Raw genomic sequence first — 27,252 nt, 5'->3', positions numbered from 1 at the left:
GAAGCGCAACACACCCATACTCCCACATTTACCCCTATACCTAACACTACGGGCAATTTAGCATGGCCAATTCACCTGACCTGCACATCTTTGGACTGTGGGAGGAAACCGGAGCACCTGGAGGAAACCCACGCAGACACGGGGAGAACGTGCAAACTCCACACAGTCAGTCGCCTGAGGCGGGAATTGAACCCGGGTCTCTGGCGCTGTGAGGCAACAGTGCTAACCACTGTGCCACCGTGCCGCCCACATGTGGTCTATATGGTCTATATGGATTTTAGCAAGACGTTTGATACGTTTCCCCATGATAGGCTCATTCAGAAAGTAAGGAGGCATGGGATACAGGGCAATTTGACTGTGTGGATACAGAATTGGCTGGCCCATAGAAGACAGAGTGTGGTAGCAGATGTAAAGTAGCCAGCCTGGAGCTTGGTGACCAGTGGTGTTCCACAGGGATCTGTTCTGAGACCTCTGTTCTTTGTGATTTTTATAAATTACTTGGATGAGGAAGTGGAAGGGTGAGTTAGTAAGTTGGTTGATGTCATGAAGGTTGATGGAGTTGTGGAGAGTGTGGAGGGCTGTTTTAGATTGCAATGGGATATTGACAGGATGCAGATGAGAAGTGGCAGATGGAGTTCAACCTGTAAAAGTGTGGAATGATTCATTTTGGAAAGTTGAATTTGAATGCAGAATACAGGGTTAAAGGCAGGATTCTTGGCATTGTGGAGGAACAGAAGGATCTTGGGGTCTAAGTCCATATATCCCTCAAAGTTGCCATCCAAGTTGATAGGGTTGTTAAGAAGATGTGTGGTATGTTGGCTTTCATTAGCAGAGAGGGATTCAGTTTAAGAGCCGCGGGGTTATGCTGCAACTCTATAAAGATCTGGTTAAACCACACTTGGAATATTGTGTTCAGTTCTGGTCATCGCCTTATAGGAAGAATGTGGAAGCTCCAGAAAGGTTGCAGAGGAGATTTACCAGGATGCTGCCTGGACTGGATGGCATGCCTTATGAAGAAAGGTTGAGGGAGCTAGGCTTTCCTGATTGGAGCGAATAAGGATGAGAGGTGACTTGATAGAGATGATGAGAGGCATAGATAGAGTGCATAGCCAAAGACTTTTTCCGATGACAGAGATGGCTATCATGAGGGGACATTATTTTAAGGTGATTGGCGGAAGGTTTAAGGGAGATGTCAGAGGTAGTTCTTTTCATAGAGTGGTGGGTGTGTGGAATGCACTGCCAGCAGTGGTGGTGTCAGATACGTTAGAGACATTTAAGTGACTCTTGGGTAGGCACATGGATGATAATATAATGTACAGTATGTATGTTAGTTTGATCTTAGAGCGGATAAAAGATTGGCATAACATCAAGGGCTGAAGGGCCTGTACTGTGCTGTATTGTTCTATGTTCTATGCTGAAGCCCAGTTGATATTGGATTTTCAGGAATTGTAATGCCATTGATTTTTATGGTGAGATGTTTGTACTTTCTCTTGTAGATGATGACTATTGTCTTATGTATATCAAATGAAAGTTACAAGCCTGAAACTTGCCTAAAAACTGCATGCGGTCATGTACTATTTCATATTCTGTGAAATTACAGATAAAACTGAATACTGAGCAATCATCAGTGAACATGCCCACTTCTAACATTAAAATGGAGGTGAATGTCTTTGAAGCAGCGAGATTGAGAATAGGGCACTTCCCTGAAGAATATCCATGATAATCTGGAGCAGGTGAGATGATACCCCTTCAACAACACAACTATCTTTCCCTTTACAAGCATTAACTTCAGCGAACAGAAAGTTTTCCTTTGATTCCTATTGACTTGAATTTTACTGAGGCTCCTTGATGCCATATTTAGCCTGAATTTCAAGGGTCATCATTCACTTCACTTCCGGAATTTGGTTGTTTTACTCATGTTCGGACCAAAGCTTAATAAGGTCAGGAGCCAAGTGGGACTGACAAAATGTAAACTGTGCATCTGTTGTAGGGTCGTTGGTGAGTAAGAACCACAAACCGTGCTGTTCATGACACATGCCATTACTGCTGATGATTGCGAGTCAGCTGATGGTGCAGTAATTGGCTGCTTTGCTTCTATCCTGGTTTTGTGGGCAGGGCATATATGGATTTTTTTTTGCAGTGTTGGGTAAATGCCTGTGTTGCTGCTGTACTGAAACAGCTGGCTACTAGCGGGGCTAGTTCTGATATACAGATCTTCAGCACAACGGCAAGTGTATTGTCAATGCCTATACCTTTATCTGTACCAAGTGTACTCAATCATCTTCTCAAATGGAATGAATGTAAATTAAATTGGCTGAAGACTGGCATCATTAATTTCAGGAGAGGGAATACACACTTGTCACTCCTGGCTAAGGATGGTAACAAATGTTTCAACCTTGTTTTTAAATGAAATGTTATAATATACCTCTGTGGTAGGTGAGACTTCAACTTGGCCCTTTTGGCATATGGATAGAGACACTACCATTGTACCACAAAAGCCTTTCTCAGCCTTGCTTTTTCACAAAAAAAGGTAGGCATCTGCTATCATTGAGAATGTTGATGCTTTCATACACTCCTCTGGTTAATTGTTTAATTGTCCACCACTCTTCGTGATTGATTCACTTGTGGAAGTGCAGCACATTGGTTTGATATGTTAATTGTGAAATTGCTTAATTCTTTCTGTAGGATGCTAATGTTTCTCCTATTTAAAGTCCCTGTACTGTAGCTAGTATGACACTTCATTTATAAATATTCCTGGTACTATTCTGGCATGCAAGTCTATGTTCATTAAACACAGATTGACCTCCTTGCTTGATGGTAAAGGTAGCATGAGACACACTGGGCCATGTTACAACAGTTCTGCTGACAACCCATAGCTCCAGATGAATGCCTAGTTTTGAAGAGCATGATATGTTCTGGATCTGTCTTATTGAATGTGGTAATAGTGACACACAACCTCCTGGAGAATGTCTTCAGTGTGCAGACTGGATTTTATCTTCACAAAGATTGTGTTGTGGTTATTTCTTTCAGTACTCTCCTTGACCAGTGCATCTGTGACAGGGGATTACTGAGGATGAGATCAAGTAGATTTTTTTCCTTCATGGCGGTCGTGTTCTCAACACCCATTGTAGACTCAGTCCTCCCTTTAAAACTCTGACCAATCAAGCACTAATAACGTTACTGAGCCAGTCTTGGTAATGAACAATGATATTCCTCCCTCACAGCATAGCTGTACCATTACTACCCTCTGATTTTATTTGGTGGTTCACATGGCAGTGAACTGATTCATCAGCAGAGATAAGACTGTTCATGGCAATCAACAGGAGGTATGTTGCAGAAAACAATCGCTGGAGAATGTATTGCTTTAACAATAAAACAATTTGCACATGCTACCTCAGTACTTCTCACAGAGATGTGCAAATGAAATCTGCAAGGAGGGACCAAACAATATATGACTGAATGAATGTTATTGTTGACAGCGAAGGTCTGATATTCTTTTTTTTCTCGAGCTTTTTTTTTGTGTGGCTGCCAATTTTCTGGAAGAAGGTGATATCGAGCTTATGATTGAGGGAAGGAGTTTATTTGACTGATGTCCAGGGTTCTAGGTGCATCATGTTATTTGTGTTTCCTATGTATATAATGATTCCATCTCATGTTGCTTTAATCTTTGTTCAAAAATACTGTGTTGTTCAGATTTCTATGCATGAAGGTTGACTAAGATAATATAATGATCCCTGTCACTCCCAAATCTCTCCCTGTGCTGTTCAGGTGATTGAGCCACACAGACTAGGCAGATCCCTGGAGAGCTAGTTAGAAATGCATGTGTTTCAATGCTGGATGAGATTCGTGTTGGTTTCTGGTCAGCTGCATGTTTTGTGTAGTTACACAGTAGTACTGAACATTGAGGCTTAAGTATGAGTATTGACCTTTGGTCAAGATATTAGAGGATGACTGATGCCCATGGAATTATATGCATTCCAATTAGATTCTGTTCCATTCTGAAGAAGAAAGACGGAGAGAAATTTGGGAAGGACAGATAAAATATTTTTTAAAAGTTGGAATTACATACGATTTGTTAATGATCTAATTAAAACTAATAGTTTGATCTCTAAATATTGAAAGTATAAATAACTGATCTTCCTGTAGCTTCAACAGTAACAGTGACAAGTACTTGTCACTTAAAATTCATATTTCCTACTCACTGACTGCATATTGTGGCTATCATGGCGGGTGTTAGATCATCAGAGGTGTCAAAGTACTGCGATCATTTGTCACTCCTGCTGTTAGAACTTGCATATGTTCTCCTTCACAGCAATGTATTGAAGAGTACCAGACTGAATATATTTCAAATATTTAACATTTAATTAAAAGTTACTTTGATATCCAATCAAACTGATAGTGCAGTTAATTTGTGGCACCACAGATTATTTTTTAAAACTTTAAGATGAGAGTTTTTGATACCACAATTTCTAGGATTCCAATATCTGCAGGTATTTTGCATTGTCCATGAACTGGTAAATAGAGAACATAAGGGATGGAGAATCGTAATTGTAATACACATACAGACTTGGTATAACACCATTGTCATTTCCACATCTCTTTCCAGGTTTTCTTGGGACATGTGACTTGATTTTCTTCTCACTGATGTGCATTAATTTGCACTCGGCAGTGTTGGATTTCACTTTGTAAATGTGTTCAGTTTAAATATTTTTCCTCAAATCCTCTTTCATCTCATCATTGTTAAAAGTGGAAGTTCAAATTATCCTGTAGACTTGGTGAAAAAATATTTCATTGTTAGAGTTCAAATTTATTTTGCCTTGTTTTCAAGCAAATAAATTGAATAATTTTGTGATTCAGCTTTTTACTCCCCGGTTTATATCTATTTTATTGATTCAATTTTGAGTGTTAAACTATAATATAAGTTTGCAATTTTATACTCATTACACTTCCACGCAGGTGGGAATGAAGGGTTCTAGTGGCATTTGGGGGAGAGGATAGGAAGGAGATTAATGGTGTAAACACAGAGGGCAGCACTAGAGGTTGGCACTTCACAAATTTCTAAGTTCCCCTTCTACAATTACAGTGAAACATGTGATTTCAAGGAACTTTGAAAGTTACTATTTCATATATTCATTTATGGAATGTGGGCATTGCTGACTTGGCTATAAATTATTGCCCACGCCTATTTTCCCAGAGGGCAGTTCAGAGACAAACACTGGTATGGCTCTGGCATTACATGTAGGCCAGACCAGGTAGGTATGGTAGATTTCTATTCCTAAAGGACATTAGTGAATTGGATGAGTTTTTAGGATCATTGACAGTGGTTATTTGGTTTCCATTAAGTTAGTTTTTATTTCAGATTTCTTTTTCATTTGATTCCATTTGTCATGTCCCCAGAACATTAGTCAGTGTCTCTGGATTGCTCATCCAATGGCATCATAGCATAGTAGCACAGAAGTAGTAGCAATCACCTCCCCTTGATATTCAAACTATTCATTAATTTCCTTGACAAAAGACACCGTGAAGATTCCCTTATCCAGAATCCTGATCCAGGATGGCTATGCACTCTCCTATTCCTTCACGCATTTAGAAAGACAAGGACTGATTCAGGATAGTCAGCATGGCTTTGGTATCTGGGACATTGTGTCTCTTTAAATTTGACTGAGTGACGAAGAAGATAGATGAGGACAGTACAGTAGATGTTATCTACATCGATTTTAGCGAGGCTGTCGATAAGGGACCACATAGTGGACTCATAGAATCTCTATAGTGTGGAAGCAGGCCATTTGGCCCATCAAGTCACACCAACTCTCTGAATAGCATCTCATCTAGACGCAACCCCTATCCTTTCCTATCCCTATAACCCTGTACTTTCTCATGGCTATTTCACCTAGCCTGCATATCCCTGGACACTTTGGGCAATTTAGCATGGCCAATTTCCCTAACCTGTGCATTTTTGGACTGTGGGAGGATGCTGGAGCACCCAGAGGAAGCCCACCTAGACACTGGGAGAATGTACAAACGGCCACCTGGGGTGGAATCGAACCGAGTTTCTGGTGCTGTGAAGCCCCATTTAGTAAGGTTAGATCACATGAAGTTCAGGCAGAGCTAGCCAATTGTATACAAAATTGAGTTATTATAGGTGGTGGTAGAGAGTTATTTTTCAGACTGGAGGCCTGTGACTAGTGATGTGCTGCAACGCTCAGTGCTGGGTCCACTGATTGGATAAAACTATAAGAGGCATGATTAGTAAGTTTGTGAATGATATCAAAATTGTTGGTATAGTAGACAGTGAAAAAGGTTATATAAGAGTACAACGGGATCTTGATCAACTGGCCAGTGTGCCAAGGTATGGCAGACGGAATTTAATTCAGATGAATGTGAGATATTGCATTTTGGTAAGACAAACTAAAGCAAGCCTTGCACAGTTAATGAAAGGGCTGCGGGGAGTATTGTCAAACAGAAACCTAAGGACTCTGGAACAGAGTTCCTTGAATGCAGACAGGTAGACAGGGTGGTGCAGAAGGCATTTGGCATGCTTACCTTCATTGGTGAGAGCATTGGCTATTTTCCCTGGAGCATTGGAGGTTGAAGGTGACCTTATAGAAGTTTATAAAATCATGAGGGGTATAGACAAGTTGAATAGCCGAAGTCTTTTCCTCAGGGGAGGGGGAATCCAAAACTCGAGACATAAGTTTAAAGTGAGAGGGGAGCGATTTGAAAAGGGGTGTGAGGGCAACGTTTTCACACAGATAATGGTGCGTTTATGGAATGTGCTACCAGAGGAGGAAGTACAATTATAACACTTTAAAAACATTTGAATAAGTACATGAATAAGAAATTTGGTTTGGAGGGAGATGGGCCTAACACAGAAAAATAAGACTAGTTAAGTTTGGGATACCTGGTCAACATGGACAAGTTGGGCCAAAAGGCCTATTTCTGTGCTGTATACCTCCATGACTCTTGCCCATCTTCGCTCTCTCTCTCGCTCGCTCTCTTTCTCTCTCTGTCTCACTGTCTCTCTGTCTCACTGTCTCTCTCTATTCGCACTTCCCAGCTCCGAAGTGTGTATATGGCTGACTGTATATTGTGCTCTCCGTTAATGGGGCTTCATCCGTGCTTTTCAATTTGAACTCCATCAGTCACTAGCTGAATGAATTGTGATAAATGAAGAATGGGAAGAGAGGATTGTCTGTAATCCTGTACAGTCAAGTGTGTTTTAAAAAAATGAACTCTCCTATCTTCTTGAGGGGAAAGGGGCTGAAATCAAGGTGCAAATTTTGGGATTGTTCTGTCAGCCACGTGTGTTTGGTGACAAATTTAAATGCCTAAATGTAAATAATGGGTGAAATGTTATGAGTTAAATATGAATGGGCTGAAAATGTGTTGCTGGAAAAGCGCCGCAGGTCAGGCAGCATCCAAGGAACAGGAGAATCGACGTTTCGGGCATAAGCCCTTCTTCAGGAATGAGGAAAGTGTGTCCAGCAGGCTAAGATAAATGGTAGGGAGGAGGGACTTGGGGGAGGGGCTTTGGAAATGCGATAGGTGGAGGGAGGTCAAGGTGAGGGTGATAGGCCGGAGTGGGGTGGGGGCGGAGAGGTCAGGAAAAAGATTGCAGGTTAGGAAGGCGGTGCTGAGTTTGAGGGATTTGACTGAGACAAGGTGGGGGGAGGGGAAATGAGGAAACTGGAGAAATCTGAGTTCATCCCTTGTGGTTGGAGGGTTCCCAGGCAGAAGATGAGGCGCTCTTCCTCCAACCGTCGTGTTGCCACAGTCTGGCAATGGAGGCGTCCAAGGACCTGCATGTCCTTGGTGGAGTGGGAGGGGGAGTTAAAGTGTTGGTCTACGGGGTGGTTGGGTTGGTTGGTCCGGGTGTCCCAGAGGTGTTCTCTGAAACATTCCGAAAGTAGGCGGCCTGTCTCCCCAATATAGAGGAGGCCACATTGGGTGCAGTGGATGCAACAGATGATGTGTGTGGAGGTGCAGTTGATTTTGTGGCGGATATCGAAGTGTCTCTTGGGGCCTTGGAGGGAAGTAAGGGGGGAGGTACAACCCAGATGGCCTCCTCCTTCAAGGACCGCAATTTCCCGCCAGACGTAGTCGACGATGCCCTCCACCGCATCTCTTCCATTTCCCGCTCCTCCGCCCTTGAGCCCCGCCCCTCCAACCACCACCAGGACAGCACCCCACTGGTCCTCACCTACCACCCCACCAACCTCCATGTACAACGTATCATCTGCCGTCATTTCCGCCACCTCCAAACGGACCCCACTACCAGTGATATATTTCCCTCCCCTCCCCTATCAGCGTTCCGAAAAGACCACTCCCTCCGTGACTCCCTCGTCAGGTCCACACCCCCCACCAACCCAACCTCCACTCCCGGCACCTTCCCCTGCAACTGCAAGAAATGCAAAACTTGTGCCCACACCTCCCCCCTTACTTGCCTCCAAGGTCCCAAGGGACACTTCCATATCCGCCACAAATTCACCTGCACCTCCACACACGTCATCTATTGCATCCACTGCACCCAATGTGGCCTCCTCTATATTGGGGAGACAGGCCTCCTACTTGCGGAACGTTTCAGAGAACACCTCTGGGACACCCGGACCAACCAACCCAACCACCCCGTAGCCCAACACTTTAACTCCCCCTCCCACTCCACCAAGGACATGCAGATCCTTGGACTCCTCCATCGCCAGACCGTGGCAACATGACGGTTGGAGGAAGAGCGCCACATCTTCTGCCTGAGAACCCTCCAACCACAAGGGATGAACCCTGATTTCACCAGTTTCCTCATTTCCCCTCCCCCCACCTTGTCTCAGTCAAATCCCTCAAACTCAGCACCGCCTTCCTAACCTGCAATCTTCTTCCTGACCTCTCCGCCCCCACCCCACTCCGGCCTATCACCCTCACCTTGACCTCCCTCCACCTATCGCATTTCCAAAGCCCCTCCCCCAAGTCCCTCCTTCCTACCTTTTATCTTAGCCTGCTGGACACACTTTCCTCATTCCTGAAGAAAGGCTTATGCCCGAAACGTCGATTCTCCTGTTCCTTGGATGCTGCCTGACCTGCTGCGCTTTTCCAGCAACACATTTTCAGCTCTGATCTCCAGCATCTGCAGCCCTCACTTTCTCCTTAAATATGAATGGGCCAACTGAAGGTCTTTATTGTGCGGCTTGATTAAGAAAGAGCGAAGAATAAGCAATGGATATGCTCTAGTGTTAAATGATTAGAATTTCATTATCATGCTTTAGTTGCTGGTGTGCTATGCCATGGTAGGCTTGGTAACATTAGAAGAAAAAGCTGCTGCTGCAGGCCTGAGGGGCTCACAGTGTTCATACTCAGAGCCTTTTGGTAACTGGAAAATCTGCTGCCTGACAGGAACACTGAAAGAAAGCCACATTGATGGACAGACTTCAGATAAACCAACAAGGCAATCCAATGGTAGGATAGAAAACTCTCCATTTTTCTTTGTTTTCATGGCTTACCTCATCAAAGGTAATAAATACTGACCTAGCCAGCAATGTCCACAACCCATTCAATATTATCCACTTTTTAAAAAATCCCGTTGGTGAAGTCCTACAAATTTCAGGGTAATCTTGATGCAGCAGAGCCAGGCACCATGTTTACATGGCTTTTTTTTGTAACAACATGTAGAGCAGTCACTCTCCAAGTACGCTCTAAACAAACTTGACCCAAAATCTCCCTCAAATGTTTCTTATAGCTACTTTTTCAAATGGATGTAATTGATTATGGTACACCTCCTCCAGTTTGATCAGTATTCCTTGATGATTTCTTTATGTCGACCTTGGCGCGTGAATAAACTGAAGTAAATGTTAATTGTATAAATAGAATATTTTAGCATTATCTTTGAAGACTAATAACAGGAACTGGACTGATATTGCTACATTTTAAAAGTCAGTTGATTGATCTTATATCTCCCAATCTTAAATCCAGTTGCTTCAGATCTGATGTTGCCAGGGTTCAGGAATTTGCCAGTTTTTCAGGGAAAAAATAATTGATTTGTGTTAATTCAGTCCAGAACATCTTAATCCAGTGAATAGCAAATGCAGGCAAACCAGATGATACAATTGCAAAGGACTTCAGGTTGATAGCCATTGTGGAGTAAAGGGTTAATTATGTATTTTTATTGAGGATATCTATAGTGCATGTGCAAAGGAGTGATTTATAAAAGTGACAGATCACATGGAACTGGTACCTGGCTTTGTGTGGCTCCAAATGAAATGTCCTCTCCTACTAATCTATACACAACACACAGTTATGTGTAATAAAGTCTGTCCCTGTTCACTCAGATGGGTGTGCTCTTCATTTTATTACAGCCAGATCACTGCTGGCGTCGAATCACCTTCTCATAGATTTGCCTTCCACACTTCCTGATGAAGGGCTTTTGCCTGAAACATCGATTTTACTGCTCCTCGGATGCTGCCTGAACTGCTGTGCTTTTCCAGCACCACTAATCCAGAATCTGGTTTCCAGCATCTGCAGTCATTGTTTTTACCTACTTTCCTACATCAGTACAACCCATTTAAATGGTTATTGAACAATGCTGCTTTATGCAGTGCCAGATTTGAGAGAATACCTGAAATATTTTGCAGTATATTTTTAAGTTGGCCAAACTTTTTTTAAGGCAGAAAGTATTGGAGAAACTCAGTAGGTAGCATCTGTGGAGAGATCTTTCTGCATGCTGCCAAGGTGCTGCCAGACCTGCTGAGTGTATCCAGCGTTTGTTCGTATTTCAGATCTCCAGCAGATGGAGTATCTTGCTTTTATTATTTTTTGAACTTTGTAGCAAAACTCAAACTGAAATTCTGATCTGCTTCCATTTGCCTGCCCTATTCCTCCACCACTGAAAGAGAGGTGGAGAGTTGAGACTATGATATACTCCTGAGTTGTATCACTGGTATTACTTTGTCAGGGTAGTAGTTTGTAAATGGTTGGCTGGAGTGTTAGAATGATAGCTTTGAACTTGAAACTAGCTACAGTAGATGGTTAATTAAGCTGGGCATACCTGTACTGTGCTGATGTTTTCGTGCACATTTACTATAAACTGACTGACTCCCACAGCTACCTAGACTACACCTCCTCCCACCCTGCCCCCTGTAACAACGCCATCCCATATTCCCATTTCCTTAGTCTCTGCCGCATCTGCTCCCAGGAGGACCAGTTCCAATACCGTACAATGCAGATGGCCTCCTTCTTCAAAGACCACAATTTCCCCCCAGACGTGGTCGACGATGCCCTCCACCGCATCTCCTCCACTTCCCGCTCCTCTGCCCTTGAGCCCCGCCCCTCCAACTGCCACCAGGGCAGAACCCCACTGGTCCTCACCTACCACCCCACCAACCTCCATATACAGCGTATCATCCGCAGTCATTTCCGCCACCTCCAAACGGACCCCACCACCAGGGATATATTTCCCTCCCCTCCCCTATCAGCGTTCCGAAAAGACTACTCCCTCCGTGACTCCCTCGTCAGGTCCACACCCCCCACCAACCCAACCTCCACTCCCGGCACCTTACCCTGCAACCGCAAGAAATGCAAAACCTGGCCCACACCTCACCCCTCACATCCCTCCAAGGCCCCAAGGGATACTTCCATATCCGCTACAAATTCATCTGCACCTCCACACACATCATTTATTGCAACCACTGCACCCGATGTGGCCTCCTCTATATTGGGGAGACAGGCCTCCTACTTGCGGAACGTTTCAGAGAACACCTTTGGGACACCCGGACCAACCAACCCAACCACCCCGTGGCTCAACACTTCAACTCCCCCTCCCACTCCACCAAGGACATGCAGGTCCTTGGACTCCTCCATCGCCAGACCATGGCAACAGGATGGTTGGAGGAAGAGCACCTCATCTTCCGCCTAGGAACCCTCCAACCACAAGGGATGAACTCAGATTTCACCAGTTTCCTCATTTCCCCTCCCCCCACCTTGTCTCAGTCAAATCCCTCAAACTCAGCACCGCCTTCCTAACCTGCAATCTTCTTCCTGACCTCTCCGCCCCCACCCAACTCCGGCCTATCACCCTCACCTTGACCTCCTTCCACCTATCGCATTTCCAAAGCCCCTCCCCCAAGTCCCTCCTCCCTACCTTTTATCTTAGCCTGCTGGACACACTTTCCTCAATCCTGAAGAAGGGCTTATGCCCGAAACGTCGATTCTCCTGTTCCTTGGATGCTGCCTGACCTGCGCTTTTCCAGCAACACATTTTCAGTTCTGATCTCCAGCATCTGCAGTCCTCACTTTCTCCTTGATGTTTTCATGCAGGCTACATTGTATGTTTCCTATGAATCATTGCAAGGTCTTGAACTCTTTTTGAAAAGCAGTTATAATTTAAGGGGTGGTAAACAGAGCAATTTGTAATACATAAGCGCCTTATTTGTCAGAAATCTACATGGGAAAAATGAAGCACAATGCGATGTTGAGAAAAATCTGCATTTGGTTAAGATAAAGCTACAACTTATTTCACTGGCATATGCAGGAATTGCAAGCATAAACCTGTGAGACTGTAGTAAAAATGTAAATATGTATCTCTTCCCAGAGGCTGATGAGTTTTGGACAAGCAAAGATAATCCATTATTTCTGTAAAGCATGCCTGTCAGCCACACGCTTCATTTCTCCCATGTAGATTTCTGACAAATAAGGTGCTTATATCTTATACTGTATAACTGATTAATATCAGGCAATCTGATCATTTGCTACTTAAATTGATTTTAGTTGCTTGCTGCCTTAGTTATTAATCACAAATCAGTATGCCTTTAAACCTTCAATTCCCTTTAGTGCATTATGATGGTGGATCAGAATTCCAAAGTATTTAGAGACATTCTTAGTCCTTATTTCCACATGGTGATTCTGAAAAGGGTACTGGTGCAATTCAGTAAAGGTCACAGTGTTGACTTGTCTGCTCCTTACGATCAATTCAGGGACTGATCTAGATCGCTTTCGCTTTTTTAACCTTTTGAGCTCCACTCTTCAGATCTAGATGTATGTGCATCACGATACTAATTCTTCTCACGAATAGAGAGAATTTATCAATGTTAAATCATGGAAGCCTGATTAAACTGGCTCATTTTAAAGCACAAAATAGCTAGAGTCTGAGAGAGTGGTATCCAAGAGGGAAGGGATTCTTTTAAAATAACCTTGTTGCAATCAATCGAGTAGGTGGATGAATAAAGAAAGGAAGCCGGTTCATCCCTTCTTGGGAGCTTAATGGGTTTGGGTATGGTGTCTCGAATTACAAAGAATTGGGACCTTCACTTGGGAACTTGTCATAATGTTATCCATTTCATTGTCCTTATGTTCTACCTGAAAACCATTAGTCACTGCTTTTAAAATTTCAGGTTTTCTGGCTTTTTGGAAAAAAAGTATCCTAAGTGCCTTGTTTTTTTTTAAATCTGTGTGAGGGGCAGATCATTTAAATTCTCAAAAGTGTCTTCCTCTCATTTTAACAGAAATGTACTGGCAACAAAGTTAGACTTTTCTATACTCTGGTAATGAGAATTCAAGAAAGACTTTTGCAGATTTTTTTCTTTAAACTTGGTTTTGAAGTGACAATTTACACACTCTACTTTTGTCTTATCTGCATAAATTGTGGCAGGAGGCTCCAATTTGTTATGGCCAGACCCTGGTCAGAGGTTCCTGTTGGGACACCCCAAACTGTTAAATTCCCAGGTGAGGAGTGATGAACTTGCTCCCTTTGTTTAATCAACACTCAGTTAGTTACAACAAGATTAATTTCAGAAGAAATCAAAACAGAAATTGCTGGAGGCACGTCTGGCAGTACAGCTCTGAGGAAGAGGACTCAGCGTTAATTCTGCTTTTTCTCTACAGATGCTGCCAGACTTGACTTTCTCCAGCAATTTCTGTTTTTGTTTCAGATCTTCAGTCTGAACACTTGGAGGTTAGAGGGATTGCTAAAAACTGCCCAGCGATGTGCAGGGTAGGTGGGTTAGCCATCGTAAAAACCCAATGTGCGGACAGGGTTGGAGAAGTGCGGTTCTGGAGCGGTGCTCTTCAGATGGTCAGTACAATCTCGATGGCTCAAATGGCCTCTTCCTGCATGGTAGGCATTCCATGATTCTAAATTATGCGGGTCAGTTTCTGAATTATTTATGAAGAACAGAAAAATTGATGTTGCAACTTTCACTGATTTGCACTGATCGTGTTGATGTTGGCAGTTGAACAACTTTTGAGATTCTTGATTTTAGAGGCTGAGACAAGTTCTTGACTTGGTTTTTGAAAGTGGTTTGCAGCACGGCAGTGGGAAAGCCTCCCTTTTGTTGCTGTCCTGTACAAGGATAATTGGGGAATAGTTCTTTAACTGTGAACTTCATACCATACGAAGGCTCAAATCCAAGAACACATGAAAGCATTCAGTCCCACTAATCCATGCTGTAGAGTTGAAACTGGCTTTTAACCAACTTTTGTGTTTTGTTCAAAGAGAAAAATACAAATTGTATCTGCAGTTTGAGACATGATCTATAGGGGTGGCTTGCTGGTGTGCAAGGAGTTGTCCGCATTTCATTATCATTGTTAAAAATTGCATAACACCAGGTTATAGTCTAACAGGTTTACTTGGAAGTAAAGCTTTCAGAGCACTTTTCCTTCATCGGGTAACTAGTGGGGCAGGATCATAAGACACAGAATTTATAGCAAAAGATCATACAACTGAAAAGATATATTGAATAAACCTAGATTGCTATTAAGTCTTTAATCATTTAGAATGGGTTGCAGGTTTTGATTCATTAATATGTATATCCCAGAACTTCTTTCAAGTCACATTCCCAGAGATAATTTAAGGTTTTATGAAAAAAAAGTGGCATCTTATTTCTATTTAATTATCATATTCAAGAGATCACAGTCCAGTCCATTTGAAGTTTCTTTGATTCCTTCAGGTATTATATCACATTGGTCCAATGCAGAAATCTTTTTATAAACTGTAATTTTTGTTTCTAGTAGTCCTTTCTTAAAACAATTCATTTTTGATTTAAAGGCTAAAACTATAAATACGTACATCGCAGTTCTGATCCGTTATCACAATACACCAATGCAAGGTGAAATGAGATCTGTTCTCATTTCTGTAAAGAAACGTGTGCATTCCTCTCGTCTTGGTCAGTTGGTATTTTGGTTCTAAGCAAAGACCTGGACAGGGCATCTACGATCATATTCAATTTCTTGACAATGTGGGTGATTTTTAAAAGGTACAACTGAAAGAAAAGCTCCAATGAAATAATCTGACATTCTAGATCTTAACTTTTGTGGAAAGGTTTAACGGTCATTGTAGCTTGTGGACTCTGAACCCATCGGGTGTATGAGTGAGAGCCAGTGATAAAGTGAGTGTTCCCTTCTGTGCTATGGAGCGCTGGTTCAGAAAATACCAGATTGACCTCTCTCTTTTGGATTCATACAGCCCATACTGTGACAACAGTTGAATCAGTGACAACTTTAAATGTTTCTTTAAAATTTGGAGCTGCAAGCACTTGTTCACTTGGTGAAATGGCATTCAGCTTTTCCAAAACACAATGGCACATACCTGACTGTAATAGTGTATGCTTTTGCTTTTAAGTTAGATCATCTTGTTTTCATATTTGACCACCTCAACTCCTGAAGTACAGCCTCATGAAAAGAAATCACATCTGATTTTCTTTTAAAACAAAATGTATGTATAAAGTCTTGGTGAAATTAAATCTGCTATTAATTCAACGTACCTTAATTTGAATTAATATTTTATATTTGTTAAGCAACAGGGGCCTTTGCATTAATTATATAAGTTGCTCAGTTTGAATTATTGGATTTTTTTTATAGGCAAAAAAGTTATTTTAATTAACAGCTCCAGTAGACAATAGCTGTGTTCAACTTTTTTGGGTTTTCGTTCTTGCTTTAACATACCTAACTCAGATGAAAGGTCAAAAATCCACAAGGATTATACACTCCAGGTTAATTTAATGTTGTTTGGTCATATAGGCTGTTGACTAATTAAAAAATCAAAAAAGAATGCAATTTTTCTTTCTTCAGACATTTTTTCCTCAAGGGATTAAACGTGTTGTGATGTGAGATCTACACGCTCGTGGGGAGCAGAAACTGTTTTTATTGAATAAAGCTTATAGATAATGGAATTCAAAACTCAGTTCATAATTTATATTATCTTAATATTCTTCATGACCTTTACAGAGGATTGAAATTTTTGTCTAACCGTTCAAGCCCTTATTAATGTTCATTGTGCACGATTACAAAGATATGTTGCATACATTTGGCTTCTACTTATGCATGTATGGCTCTAGACATCCTGACTAAAGTTTCAATTATTTTAACTTTGTTTTGAAGTTGAGACCTCTTTCTGCATGACTGAAGATATCTTTTGAATTTAGGAAGGGAATCTCATATGAAAGGAATCATGTCTGACTAATTTAATAGAATTTAACTAGAAGGTCTCAAATGGAATGGATAGAGGGCAACCAGTAATTGTATTTAGACTTCTAGAAGGTATTCAGTATGGATGTGAGAACATAACCTCAGAATTAAAGAGCACCAATTTATGACTGAGATGAGAAGCAATTTCTTCTCTCAAAGGGTCGATAGCCTTTGGAACTCCTTGCTGTGAGTCCTTGGGCATATTTAGGGCTGAAATAAATAGATTTGTATCAGTCAGGGAATTGAGGGTTAAGGGGAAAGGGCAGGAAGGCGGATGTGACGAGTGTATCGGATCAATGTGATCTTATTGAGTGGCAGAGCAGGCTCTCTGGCCTGAATAGCATGCTCCTGTTCCTATTTCTAATGGTCTTAGGTGGCTGGGGTTTTAGGAACATTGTCCTATGAATTGCAAAGTACAGGAAGAACTAGAATTTCAGATTAGAACAAATGATTGAGTTATGTGCTCTATATTCTGAAAGAGCTCACCACTGCCCAGAATGTTCTCTGGTGGTTGGCCACTATTGCTTATTTGCACCATTTCTAGTTTCTGTTTGAAGAGAGCTGAAGGATCTGCTCCACCTTGCAATGTAAGAACTTGAGTGTTTTCGATGTCTATCTACTAACTGAATTGAAAGATGATAAATCCACTGGACCAGCTTAGCCGTGTCCAAGTATATTGAAGGAGATGGCTAGAGGATGAACAGCTGGCTGTTTTCATGATTGTTTTTCAAGCTTAGCAGTTCCTGCAAACTGGAATGGAGTAATGTAACCATCATTGAAGAAGGGAGGAAGGAGAACAACAGACCTGTTAGTTTGAGGTGGTGGATAGGCAAAATGTTAGAATCTATTATAAATGATGCGAGACCAGGACATTTAAATATGAATGGTAAAATTGGGCATATTCAACATGGATTTATGAAGAGAAGATTATGTTTGTCAAATCTTTTGTTATTTATAGAGAATGTTCTTAAAGAAGTAGTAATTAGTGGATTAGATTTTGAGAAGTCTTTTGATCAAGTTAGTACATTAAATTAAGGTGCATTGGATTGGTCATATAATCTAATGTAGATTACAAATTGGTGAATGGTCAGAAAGCAGAGAGTAGGAAGAAATGGATCATTCACAGGATGGTGTACTGTTACCTATAAAGTACCTCAGTGCTGCATTTGCAACTGTTTAAAATCTGTAAATCATTTGGAGATGGGGGACCAGTAGCAATCTAAATATGCTAATAACACCAAATTTTGGTGGTGAAGGAAGAGAAAATTTGAGAGGACTAGGACAGACAAACTGTGTGAGCTAAAACATGATAGATGGAATGGACGATGAATAAATGTTAACTTATTACTTTGGCAGAAAATTCAGAAAGGCATAATATTTCTTAAGTTATGAGGAAAGTATGGAAGTTTGGTGGTACCTGGATATCCTTGTCCATGACTCACTAAAATTGAGCCTGAAAGTCCAACGAGCAATTAAGACTGCAAATATGATGTTTGTCTTCATTGCAAAGTGATTTAAGTATAAGTGAGTCTTAAGCTAGAGGAGACATTCTTGAGATAAAGGAAAAGGGAGGCCTTTTAAGACTAACATGAGAAACGTCTTCACTTAAAGGTTGTGAATCTTTGGAGTTTACTCAAGTGGAATTATGGAAGCTAAAACATTGAGCATGTCCAAGATAGAAATTGGTAGATTCCTGGAGATGAATCACATCAAGGGATATGAAGATGATGCAGGAAAGTGGCATTGAGGGAGATGATTGCTTATGATCTAATTGAGTGCTGTGACAGGTTTGACGAGTTAAATGGCCTGCTCACGTCCTTATGTTCCTAACTGAAGAATATCTAAAGCTGTCCAAGCAGCTGATTGAAGAATCATAATGTACAGATATGTTTGTAATTCTTAAATCTTTTATAATACAAGCAAAATAGTGCAGTGTTAGAGATCTGTACGAAAAACAAAGTGCTGGAAAAAAGTATCTGGTCTAGCAACATTTGTGAAGGGAGAGAAAGTTAATGTTTCAAATCCAGTGACGACTCTTTGGAAATGGAAATAAGGTGAGAAGATAATGGGTTTAATCATATTGAAAGGGGAGGGTTGGGGGTTGAGGGGTGTGGTGAGGGCTAGGCCAGGTGATTGGTTAGTTTAAGGGAATTTGGAAACCAAAGACATCTTAGAGGAGAAGGTAAATTAGAATGGTATTGTTATCATGAAGATGGGGGCATTGATCTATTATTGGTGCTAATAACAGAATATAAACAATCTCTAGGGTGTAGGTTTTCTCGCTGAGCTGTAGGTTTGATATCCAGACGTTTCATTACCTGGCTAGGTAACATCATCAGTGACGACCTCCAAGTGAAGTGAAGCTGTTGTCTCCTGTTTTCTATTTATATCTTTCTCCTGGATAGGGTTCCTGGGGTTTGTGGTGATGTCATTTCCTGTTGTTTTCTGAGGGGTTGATAGATGGCATCTAGATCTATGTGTTTGCTTATGGCTTTGTGGTTGGAGTGCCAGGCCTCTAGGAATTCTTTGGCATGTCTTTGCTCAGCCTGTCCCATGATAGATGTGTTGCCCCAGTCGAAATGCTTTTTTTCATCTGTGTGTAGGGCTACAAGGGAGAGAGGGTCGTGTCTCTTTGTGGCTAGCTGGTGTTCGTGTATCCTGGTGGCTAACTTTCTTCCTGTTTGTCCTACGTAGTGTTTGTGGCAGTCCTTGCATGGAATTTTGTAGATGACATTGGTTTTGTCCATGGGTTGTACTGGGTCTTTTAAGTTTGTTAGTCTTTGTTTGAGTGTTGGTGGGTTTGTGTGCTACTAGGATTCCAAGGGGTCTTAGTAGTCTGGCTGTCATTTCTGAAACTTCTTTGATGTCTGGTAAGGTGGTTAGGGTTTCTGGCTGTGTTTGGTCTGCTTGTCGTGGTTTGTTCTTGAGGAATCTGCGCACTTTATTTTTGAGTATCCATTCTTCTTGAATACGTTGTATAGGTGGTTCTCCTCTGTTTTCTGAAGTTCGTCTGTGCTGCAGTGTGAGGTGGCTCATTGGAATAGTGTTCTGATACAGCTTCGTTTGTGTGTGTTGGGATGGTTGCTGGTGTAGTTAAGTATTTTGTCAGTGTTTGTCGGTTTTCTGTATATGCAGGTTTGTAGTTCTCCGTTGTCCTTTCTTTCGACTGTGACGTCCAGGAATGCGAGTTTGTCTCTGACTGAAGATAAAGCAAACAAATGCTGGGGACAAGAAAAATCTCCACATGCTATTTTCCATAGCAAATTATAGCATGCATCTGGCCTCCTGTTCGACTACTTATACGTCCCATGCCCCAAAGCTTAATAGTAGGCAGTCTGAGGTTTCCTGTTCTCAATCATGGCTGAGAATCCCAAAAGATTGACACAACCTCTGCAGTATCCAATTTAAAACTAGTTTTGTTTTTCTATTTATTTTAATCTCTACTGACAAAGATTTGATGTGGGGTTGTATCATTAAGGAAGTTCTACTGCTGGGGCTCCGACAGAAGCTGTATTTAATTTTCTGAGCTGCTGATGCTGCAGCCTTACGCCAGTCTCTTCCTTTGCTGTCAGCTACTTCATTTAAAAAAAGTTAAGAGTACTATACCTTGAATACAGAAAAGCTGCTTTTCTGGGGCTTATATTGTTTCTGCAAACTGCACACTGTTATACACTTTTAGTCCCTTTTCTGTTTTTATGTTTGCTTGAAGCAGGAAGCTACGTTTACCACATTGTTGCTCAGGAGATTGAGTGCATTGTTTGATTCTGTGCTTCAGATCTTTCATTTTCCAGAAGTGAGAACAGTTGCATGTTCCTTAAAATTTGTAATACAATGTTAGACTACTTTCAGATCACCTTTCCTGTTTAATCTGCAAATTGTCACCCTTTTATATGAATTATATCTCATATACAAGCAACAGTCCTCTAATTTGTTCTCCCTCTTAAAAAAGCTATTTTTAATCAAACTCTCAGGCCAAGATACTTTTTCCAAAAAATTTAGATGAACTTTACTTTTAACACACACTCTTGTTGCTGTGACAAGTGCTATGTGTATTTTTGAGCAAAGGTTTCATGGGTTTCTGAGAATGATACAACCAGCTACTATTTTCAGCCTCCTTTCACACTCGTACTCATTTGTCCCCTGCCCCTTGTTGTAGCTTCATTACTCAGGGCCGCTTATATATTTATATCACCAGGAGCCTTGTGTCTCACGCTCGACACACATTTTAGGTTTGCCTGTGTGTTTGACCTGTCCTCGGTTAGCACTCTAGTTAGTCCAAACATTCCACATGAGAAAGTTGCAGCAGCAACTTCCAGATGATTCTAATTACATTAAAAATAGTGTTTTTGATTTGTTACGAGACAGTCATCTCACAAGTTTTAGTTGATAGTCAATTGCAAACAGTACAAAATTACATTAGCTTGATGTGATCTAAATACTCGCTGAGTGTGAAGTACAGACTTTGCAAACTATGTGAAAGTATTTGAGCAGTTTAAAATGGCTCTGAATTTTCTGTATGGGTTCAGACAATTTCTGAGATCACTGTGTTTGCATATCTCCAACATTCAGTCTGTGATGTTTGTACCAGTGCAAAATGATTGCTATCTGACCTTCTGCACCAAGCTGGGTTACTCAGATTCTTATCTTTGTTATGTGCCTTAAAATGTATAATGTGTTTGTGATGAAGGTATTCAGTCTTTGAACTATATGTAAAGCAGATTGATTTATATGAAGCCTGTAAAGTGCCAACTTGATTGGGAAAACAATCAGTCTGTTTTTTTTTTGGAAGAAAGGAAAAGTGCAAATGATGACAACACAAAAGCTGAAATTCTGGAAGGGTCGGTCAGCATGAAATAAAACTGGCCATCAGGTTAGTGGGATGTGTGTTCCATCAGATGTTAGACAAAGGACATGCAGTTGATAAATCTAAATTTTGTGTTAATCTGAATTGTTTACTTTACCTGCTGTGTTTCACTGTCTAAATTTTCTGATGGCCAGATAATCATTTCTGAAGTGTAGGTGTCAGAGTTTCATGTAGGAAACCTGTGGAGTCCCATCATAGCAGATTCCGAAGTAATTGTCTGGGAAGTTGCAGTTTCACTGGGCAATTCATCTGTACCTGGAGCTCTCTTTGAAGATATCCAATTAAGTCAAAGATTTTGGAGGGTTCTGCTGCAGTTAGTCATTACTCAGGAAAAGTTAGATTAAAAAGTATCCGGTCTAACTCCTGAGTAACTGCACATCAAACCCCCTACTCACTTCTCCTCAATCTCAATGACACCATCTTCCCCAGATATCCCCTGACTCCCAAAACCCTGACCCAGCGCACCCCTTATTCCTCCCCCCATCATTGAAATCCAACACCCACTAACCCACTTCTAGACCTGACATTGTGCTATCCCAATTCTCCATTGTCTTTCCTTCCCTCCTCTGTCATTAACTCACCACCCATCCCCACCCCCACCCTGACCCCACTTCAAGAGCTCTGGATCCAATCCCTCCTTCCCTGTCCAGACTCCCCCCATCCCTCTCTCCAGATGTGCTTCATTTCAGTAGCTGATTCCCCAGCTGGACCTGAGCCTCAATCCTTCTTTACTCCACTGCCCCCCCCCCCCCCCCCCCCCCCCCACTCCAGAACTAACATTTCCCTTCCCCACTTTAGATCTGACTCCTCCACTGTCACCACTAGACCTGAATTTCCTAACTGATGTTGAGCCATTCCTCAGATTTTGTTGTGTCCTAAATATTTTGGAGTCTACTAAACTACACTGCTGAAGCAGAAGCAGGTCATCTTTATCTCTGAAAGAAAACTGCATATGCCTTTAATCTTAAGGTTGATTCAGTCATTCTGATTTTTGGTTTCTGTCCGTATCCTGATGTCATTGACCAACGTCATGAATCTTTTTAACCTCTCTTCTATCTTTTGTTTCTTAAAACATTGAGCCAATCGCCTTAAGGGCTTTTAAAAGCCCCATTTAAGTGCATGAAAACCACCTCCCAGGCAACTATCCGGGCTCGGTATATCTGTCTCTCCTTCCCAACTCTCAATATGGAGCTACGTATCAAACATAAAGTTAGACATCATTCTGTCCACTTTTTAGAACCCAACTTTCCAAACTCTAACACTATATCATAAGTCCTTGTCACATGAAATTAAAATAAATCAGATTCTTCATTAGATTTTCACACTTGTTTCTATAACAATTATATTTTATCATTGCCACTGGACTTCCTGCAGGTGCAAACACAGGTAAACAGCAGCTGTACAAATGTACCAAGTTAACTATGTGTGAACTGTCAGCATGGAGATGAGCAGTAGGAGTTCTTTGAAGAATTTGAACTGTTAGCATGAATGTTTAGCTGTGTATATTTGCATATGAGAGAGTGCTAGGTTTTGGGAAGAGGCCTGATTCTGCTACGTTTCCACTATTGTTCTGCTTGGTTTGACAATCCTGAAGATTAAGAGTACATTTGAGGGAATTGCAAAATCATTGAAGAGGGCATGAAAAGAGTAGATCAGGAGAAATTGTTCCTATTAGCAGAAGGATAAGAACTAAAGGAGGCCAATTCAAAATGATTGTCCCTTTGCCACTGACAGCAGAAGGGAACACTTTGTACGCACTAAGTGGTTAGGATCTTGAATGCAGTGTCTGAGAGTGTGGGCAGACGGATTAACTTGAAGTTTGGAAAAGGGAATCAGATAAATTATAGAGTCATAAAGTGTAAAGTATAGAAACAGTTCACCAACTCGTCCGTTCTGACTCAGTTTCACGAACTAAAACTAGTCCCACTTGCCTGCATTTGGCCATATCCCTCTAAACCCTTCCTGTTCATGTACCTGTCCAAATATCTTTTAAATGTTCTAACTGTACCTGCATCTACCACTTTCTGGCAGTTCATTCAACATATGAACTACGCTCTGTGTGAAAAAGGTGCTCCTCAGGTCCCTTTTAAATCTTTCTCCTCATCTTAAAAATATGCTCCCTTGTTTTAAACCTTTGTTACTCACCATATGATTTTATAAACATCTTTAAGGTTACCCCTTGACCTCCTATGCTCCATTGAAAAATAAAATCTAGCCTCTCTTTATAACTCAAGCCCTCCAAACTCAACAACATCCTGGGAAATCCTTTCTGAATCCTTTCCAATTTAATAATATCATTCCTATAGCAGGGTGACCAGAACCGTACACAATACTCCAAACATAGCCTCACCAACATTCTGTACAACCTCAACATGTCTCAACTTCTGTACTCAATAGTCTGGGCAATGAAGGAAGCATGCTAAACTCCTAACTCCTTCTAAAACACCCTGTCTATCTGTGACCGAACTTTCAAAGAACCATGTACCTGAACCCATAGATCTGTCTGTTTGATTACTCAGGGCTCTACCATTAACTGTATAAGTCCTGCCTTTGTTTGTTTTATCAAAATGCAATACCTTGCATTTATCCAAATTAAACTCCATGTGCCAATCCTCAACCCATTAGCCCAGTTGATCAAGATCCCTTTGTAATTTTAGATAACCTTCACTGTCAACAATTTTTGAACAGAGAAGATTTGCATGCCTTTTGGAAAACAATGAGGGAGTGGACTAGGTGAGTTGCTTTATGAGAGGACAGCTTGGACATTGCTCTGCCAAATAGCTTCTTTCTGTGCTATATAACACTTCTTTGATTCTGAGGATGATTCTTGTTCATGCTGCTTTGATAGGATTATATCACTGCAGTTAGGAACATAGGAAATAGAAGCAGCAGTGGGCCATTGGCCATTCATTGGATCATGGCTGATCTTGTACCTTAATCGCATTTTCGTACTTAATCCTAATATCCCATGATGTCTTTATTGTCTTGAAAGAGATTGCTCTGACTTGATTATACATGATGACTCAGCTTTGACAACCGTCTGGGGTAAAGAATTCCAAAGATTTAGCAGCGGCTCAGTGAAGACATTCCTCCACGTCCCAGTCTCTCCCCTTCATTCTGAGTCTCCCCTATTTCTAGACATTCTTCCACATCTCTGGCATTGTCACCCTACCTATATGTTGTTGATCCATGTAAGAATTGCGTATGTTTAACATTCTGGTTAACTCCAAAGAATAAGACACAGTCTGTCAATCTCACTTCATAGGATAATTACACTATCCCAGGAATCAGTCTGATGAACTTTCATTGCAATATTTCAATGCAAAGTATATCCTTCATTGGGTAAGGAGACTAGCATTGTATACAATATTCCTGGTGTAGTCTCCAAGATTCTATAGGCTTGCAACACGACTTCTTAATCCCTTGATTCCTAAAATCCTAATGCCTTATTTGTCCCAAAAGTAAAGTACATCTGCATCATTCAGATTTGTTTATATTCTGTTGACTGAAGTAGGGACCACACTGCAAAAGCAAAGTAGTCAGGATGCTGAAAAGCTGAAGCAAAAGTAGAAAATACTAGAAGCACTGTGCAGGTCTGTGGAGAGAGAAACAGTCAATGTTACAAGTAAGTCATATGCTGATTTCCCATTTGATTGAAGTCAAGCAAATGTGTTCAATAAATTATTGGATTTTAACAGAATAGATGTAATTTTCAGCCAGTAGTTGCTTTCCCACAAAAACTTTTGCTCCCTTGTCGATCCGATGCACATGAATTATGTACATTACAATGTGGAATCGGCTACTAGGAGTTTCAAGCCCATATGTGCAGATCTGCAAGAAGGCAGTTCACTGCCACCTCCTTCAGTGTAATTATGAATAAATAATAGATACCTGACTTAAGCCAGCATGCTGACATCCCATGAACAAATTAAAACAGATGACAATATTACCTGGTCAATCGCATTAGATAAACGTGGCAGAATTGAATATACATTTATTTTTAAAAATGCAAACGTAGTCAAATTGAAGTTTGAAAATCTTCCAGTCTGGAGTGACGATACCAACTGATTGTGATAAAATACTTTCATCCTCAGGAAGCTTTGGGCTGTGGATGTTGCCACCCTGAAGGAGAAAATGCACATAGGTCAAGGGTTCAGGTTGGATAGTAAAAGAGGGCATCAACTATATGATGATCTACACTTTCTTCTTTATAAATAATCTGTTCAAGTCATAAACTGTTCACAGTTGCTATGTTCTTCAACATCGTAATATGGGAGATTTTTAAAAAATGGCAAATACCATCTTGAGTTACCGACATGAGTTAAAAGCCGAGCCTTGCAGCAAGATAGCCTGCTGGCAAACAATGCAGGGCATTACATTTATTCTAATTTCCACTGCAGCCAATATTAGCTTGAGAAGAGATTTTTAGCTTTAATTGCATTTACTCAATATTTTGAACATGTTAAGTTGCACTGGTGCTATTAAAGTAGAATGCTAAAATAGTGTGGCTAGTTCTTAGTAAAATAATTTTTAAAAATACTTTTGGTACAAACAAATAATTTTGTTGCATTGTCGCTAATTAGTACATAACTTCTCTGTTCCAGGTTTCTCAAATACTCAACTGCATGTCAGAAGCAATTCTGAGTCAAGTTCATCTTTAGAGTTCAGTGGCCAACTTCAGCAGCTCAGTTCTGTACCATGCATTCAGCAAACAGGAAGAAAGCTAACCAACAAATCATCAGTCAGGAAAGTCACTGCCCAAAAACCTCAAGGTAATTTCCGAGCTTGAAACAATGAAAATGTGTAAAGTGGGAAAATAACTTTCAATATTGTGGTGAACAAACTGCCGTACTAAATCATGTGACTTTGATTTTCCTGTTTCCTTCACAGGATTATGCATATAAAAATTCCAGTGATTGGAATCAAAGAAAGTATCAAATAAGCGTTGAAAATAAATCTTAAAATCTGTTTGAGTTCAGAAATAAAACTAAAGCTGCGGATGTATACATAATTGTTTAGGGTTAAATGCAGATGGGGATAGGTCAATGCATCATTTTAAAAAATATCAAATCATCAACATTATGGATACAACAAAGTTTTTTTTTGAATAAATTTTGTTGATTAATAATATGTTCAGTGTGAATTTCCTGCCCATTTTTTCATCAAAATGTTGCGTTAGTAGCATATGCTCCCTTATCCTTTTAACAAGAGTAGCTCCAAAATAGAGAGATCACGGTACCTTTGTTCAACTGTAAACACACACTTCCAAAAGGGTGGGTGCCCAGGTGTTAACCAATGTCTTGTGTGCATTGGTTTCACCAGAACTTTAGTTTCTATTTGCAAATAGACTTTTGCCTGTTCCAATTCTGCACGTGTCAAGATTCATGTCATTTATGTAATTTTTTAATTCAGTCTCTTCACCAATTACACTTTGTTAAAGGCGCACACACACTCATGCTCTCGTTCACTCACCTAGTTACTCCCACCCTCCCCCTCTCTTCCCCCCCTCCTCTCTCCCCCCTTCCTCTCTCTCCACCCCTCTCTTCTCTCTTCCACCCCCTCTTCTCTCTCCCCCACTCTCTTCTCTCTCCCCCCCCTTCTCTCTCCCACCCCCTTCTCTCTCCCCCCCTTCTCTCTTCCCTCTCCTCTCCCTTCCCCTCTCCTCTCTCTTCCCCTCTCCTCTCTTCCCCCCTCCCCTCTCTCTCTCTCTCTCGCCCCCTTCTCTCTCGCCCCCTCTCTTTCCTCCACCCCCACCCCCACTCTCCCCTCTCTTTCCCCCCACTCTCCCCTCTCTTCCCCCCCACTCTCCCCTCTCTTCCTCCTCTCTCTCTCTCTCTCTTCCCCCCACTCTACCATCTCTTCCCTCTCTCTCTTTTTCTCTCGCTCTCCCCCTCACACTCCCTCTCTCCCCCTCATTCTCTCTCTCTCCCCCCCTCTCTCTCTCTCCC

At 41.3% G+C, this 27,252-nt stretch overlaps 1 protein-coding gene across 4 annotated transcripts in view; it reads left to right on the top strand.

The window, feature by feature from the left end:
* The window catches only part of LOC122558995 (FYVE, RhoGEF and PH domain-containing protein 3-like), a 218,663-nt gene that overhangs the window by 91,728 nt on the left and 99,683 nt on the right, over positions 1-27,252 (top strand). For all 4 annotated transcript variants that reach the window (XM_043708044.2, XM_043708039.2, XM_043708043.2 and 1 more), the window contains exon 2: positions 25,909-26,076. In XM_043708044.2, the coding sequence (XP_043563979.2) occupies positions 25,909-26,076 (168 nt within the window). The remainder of the gene's footprint in view (positions 1-25,908; positions 26,077-27,252) is intronic.

Source organism: Chiloscyllium plagiosum, unplaced genomic scaffold (genome assembly GCF_037043375.1).
Source record: "Chiloscyllium plagiosum isolate Xiang-an unplaced genomic scaffold, Cpla_swu_hap1 HiC_scaffold_14, whole genome shotgun sequence".
NCBI classification, from domain to species: domain Eukaryota; kingdom Metazoa; phylum Chordata; class Chondrichthyes; order Orectolobiformes; family Hemiscylliidae; genus Chiloscyllium; species Chiloscyllium plagiosum.
The sequence above is the reverse complement of the archived record's forward strand: the minus strand, read 5'-3'. Positions and strand labels throughout refer to the sequence as shown.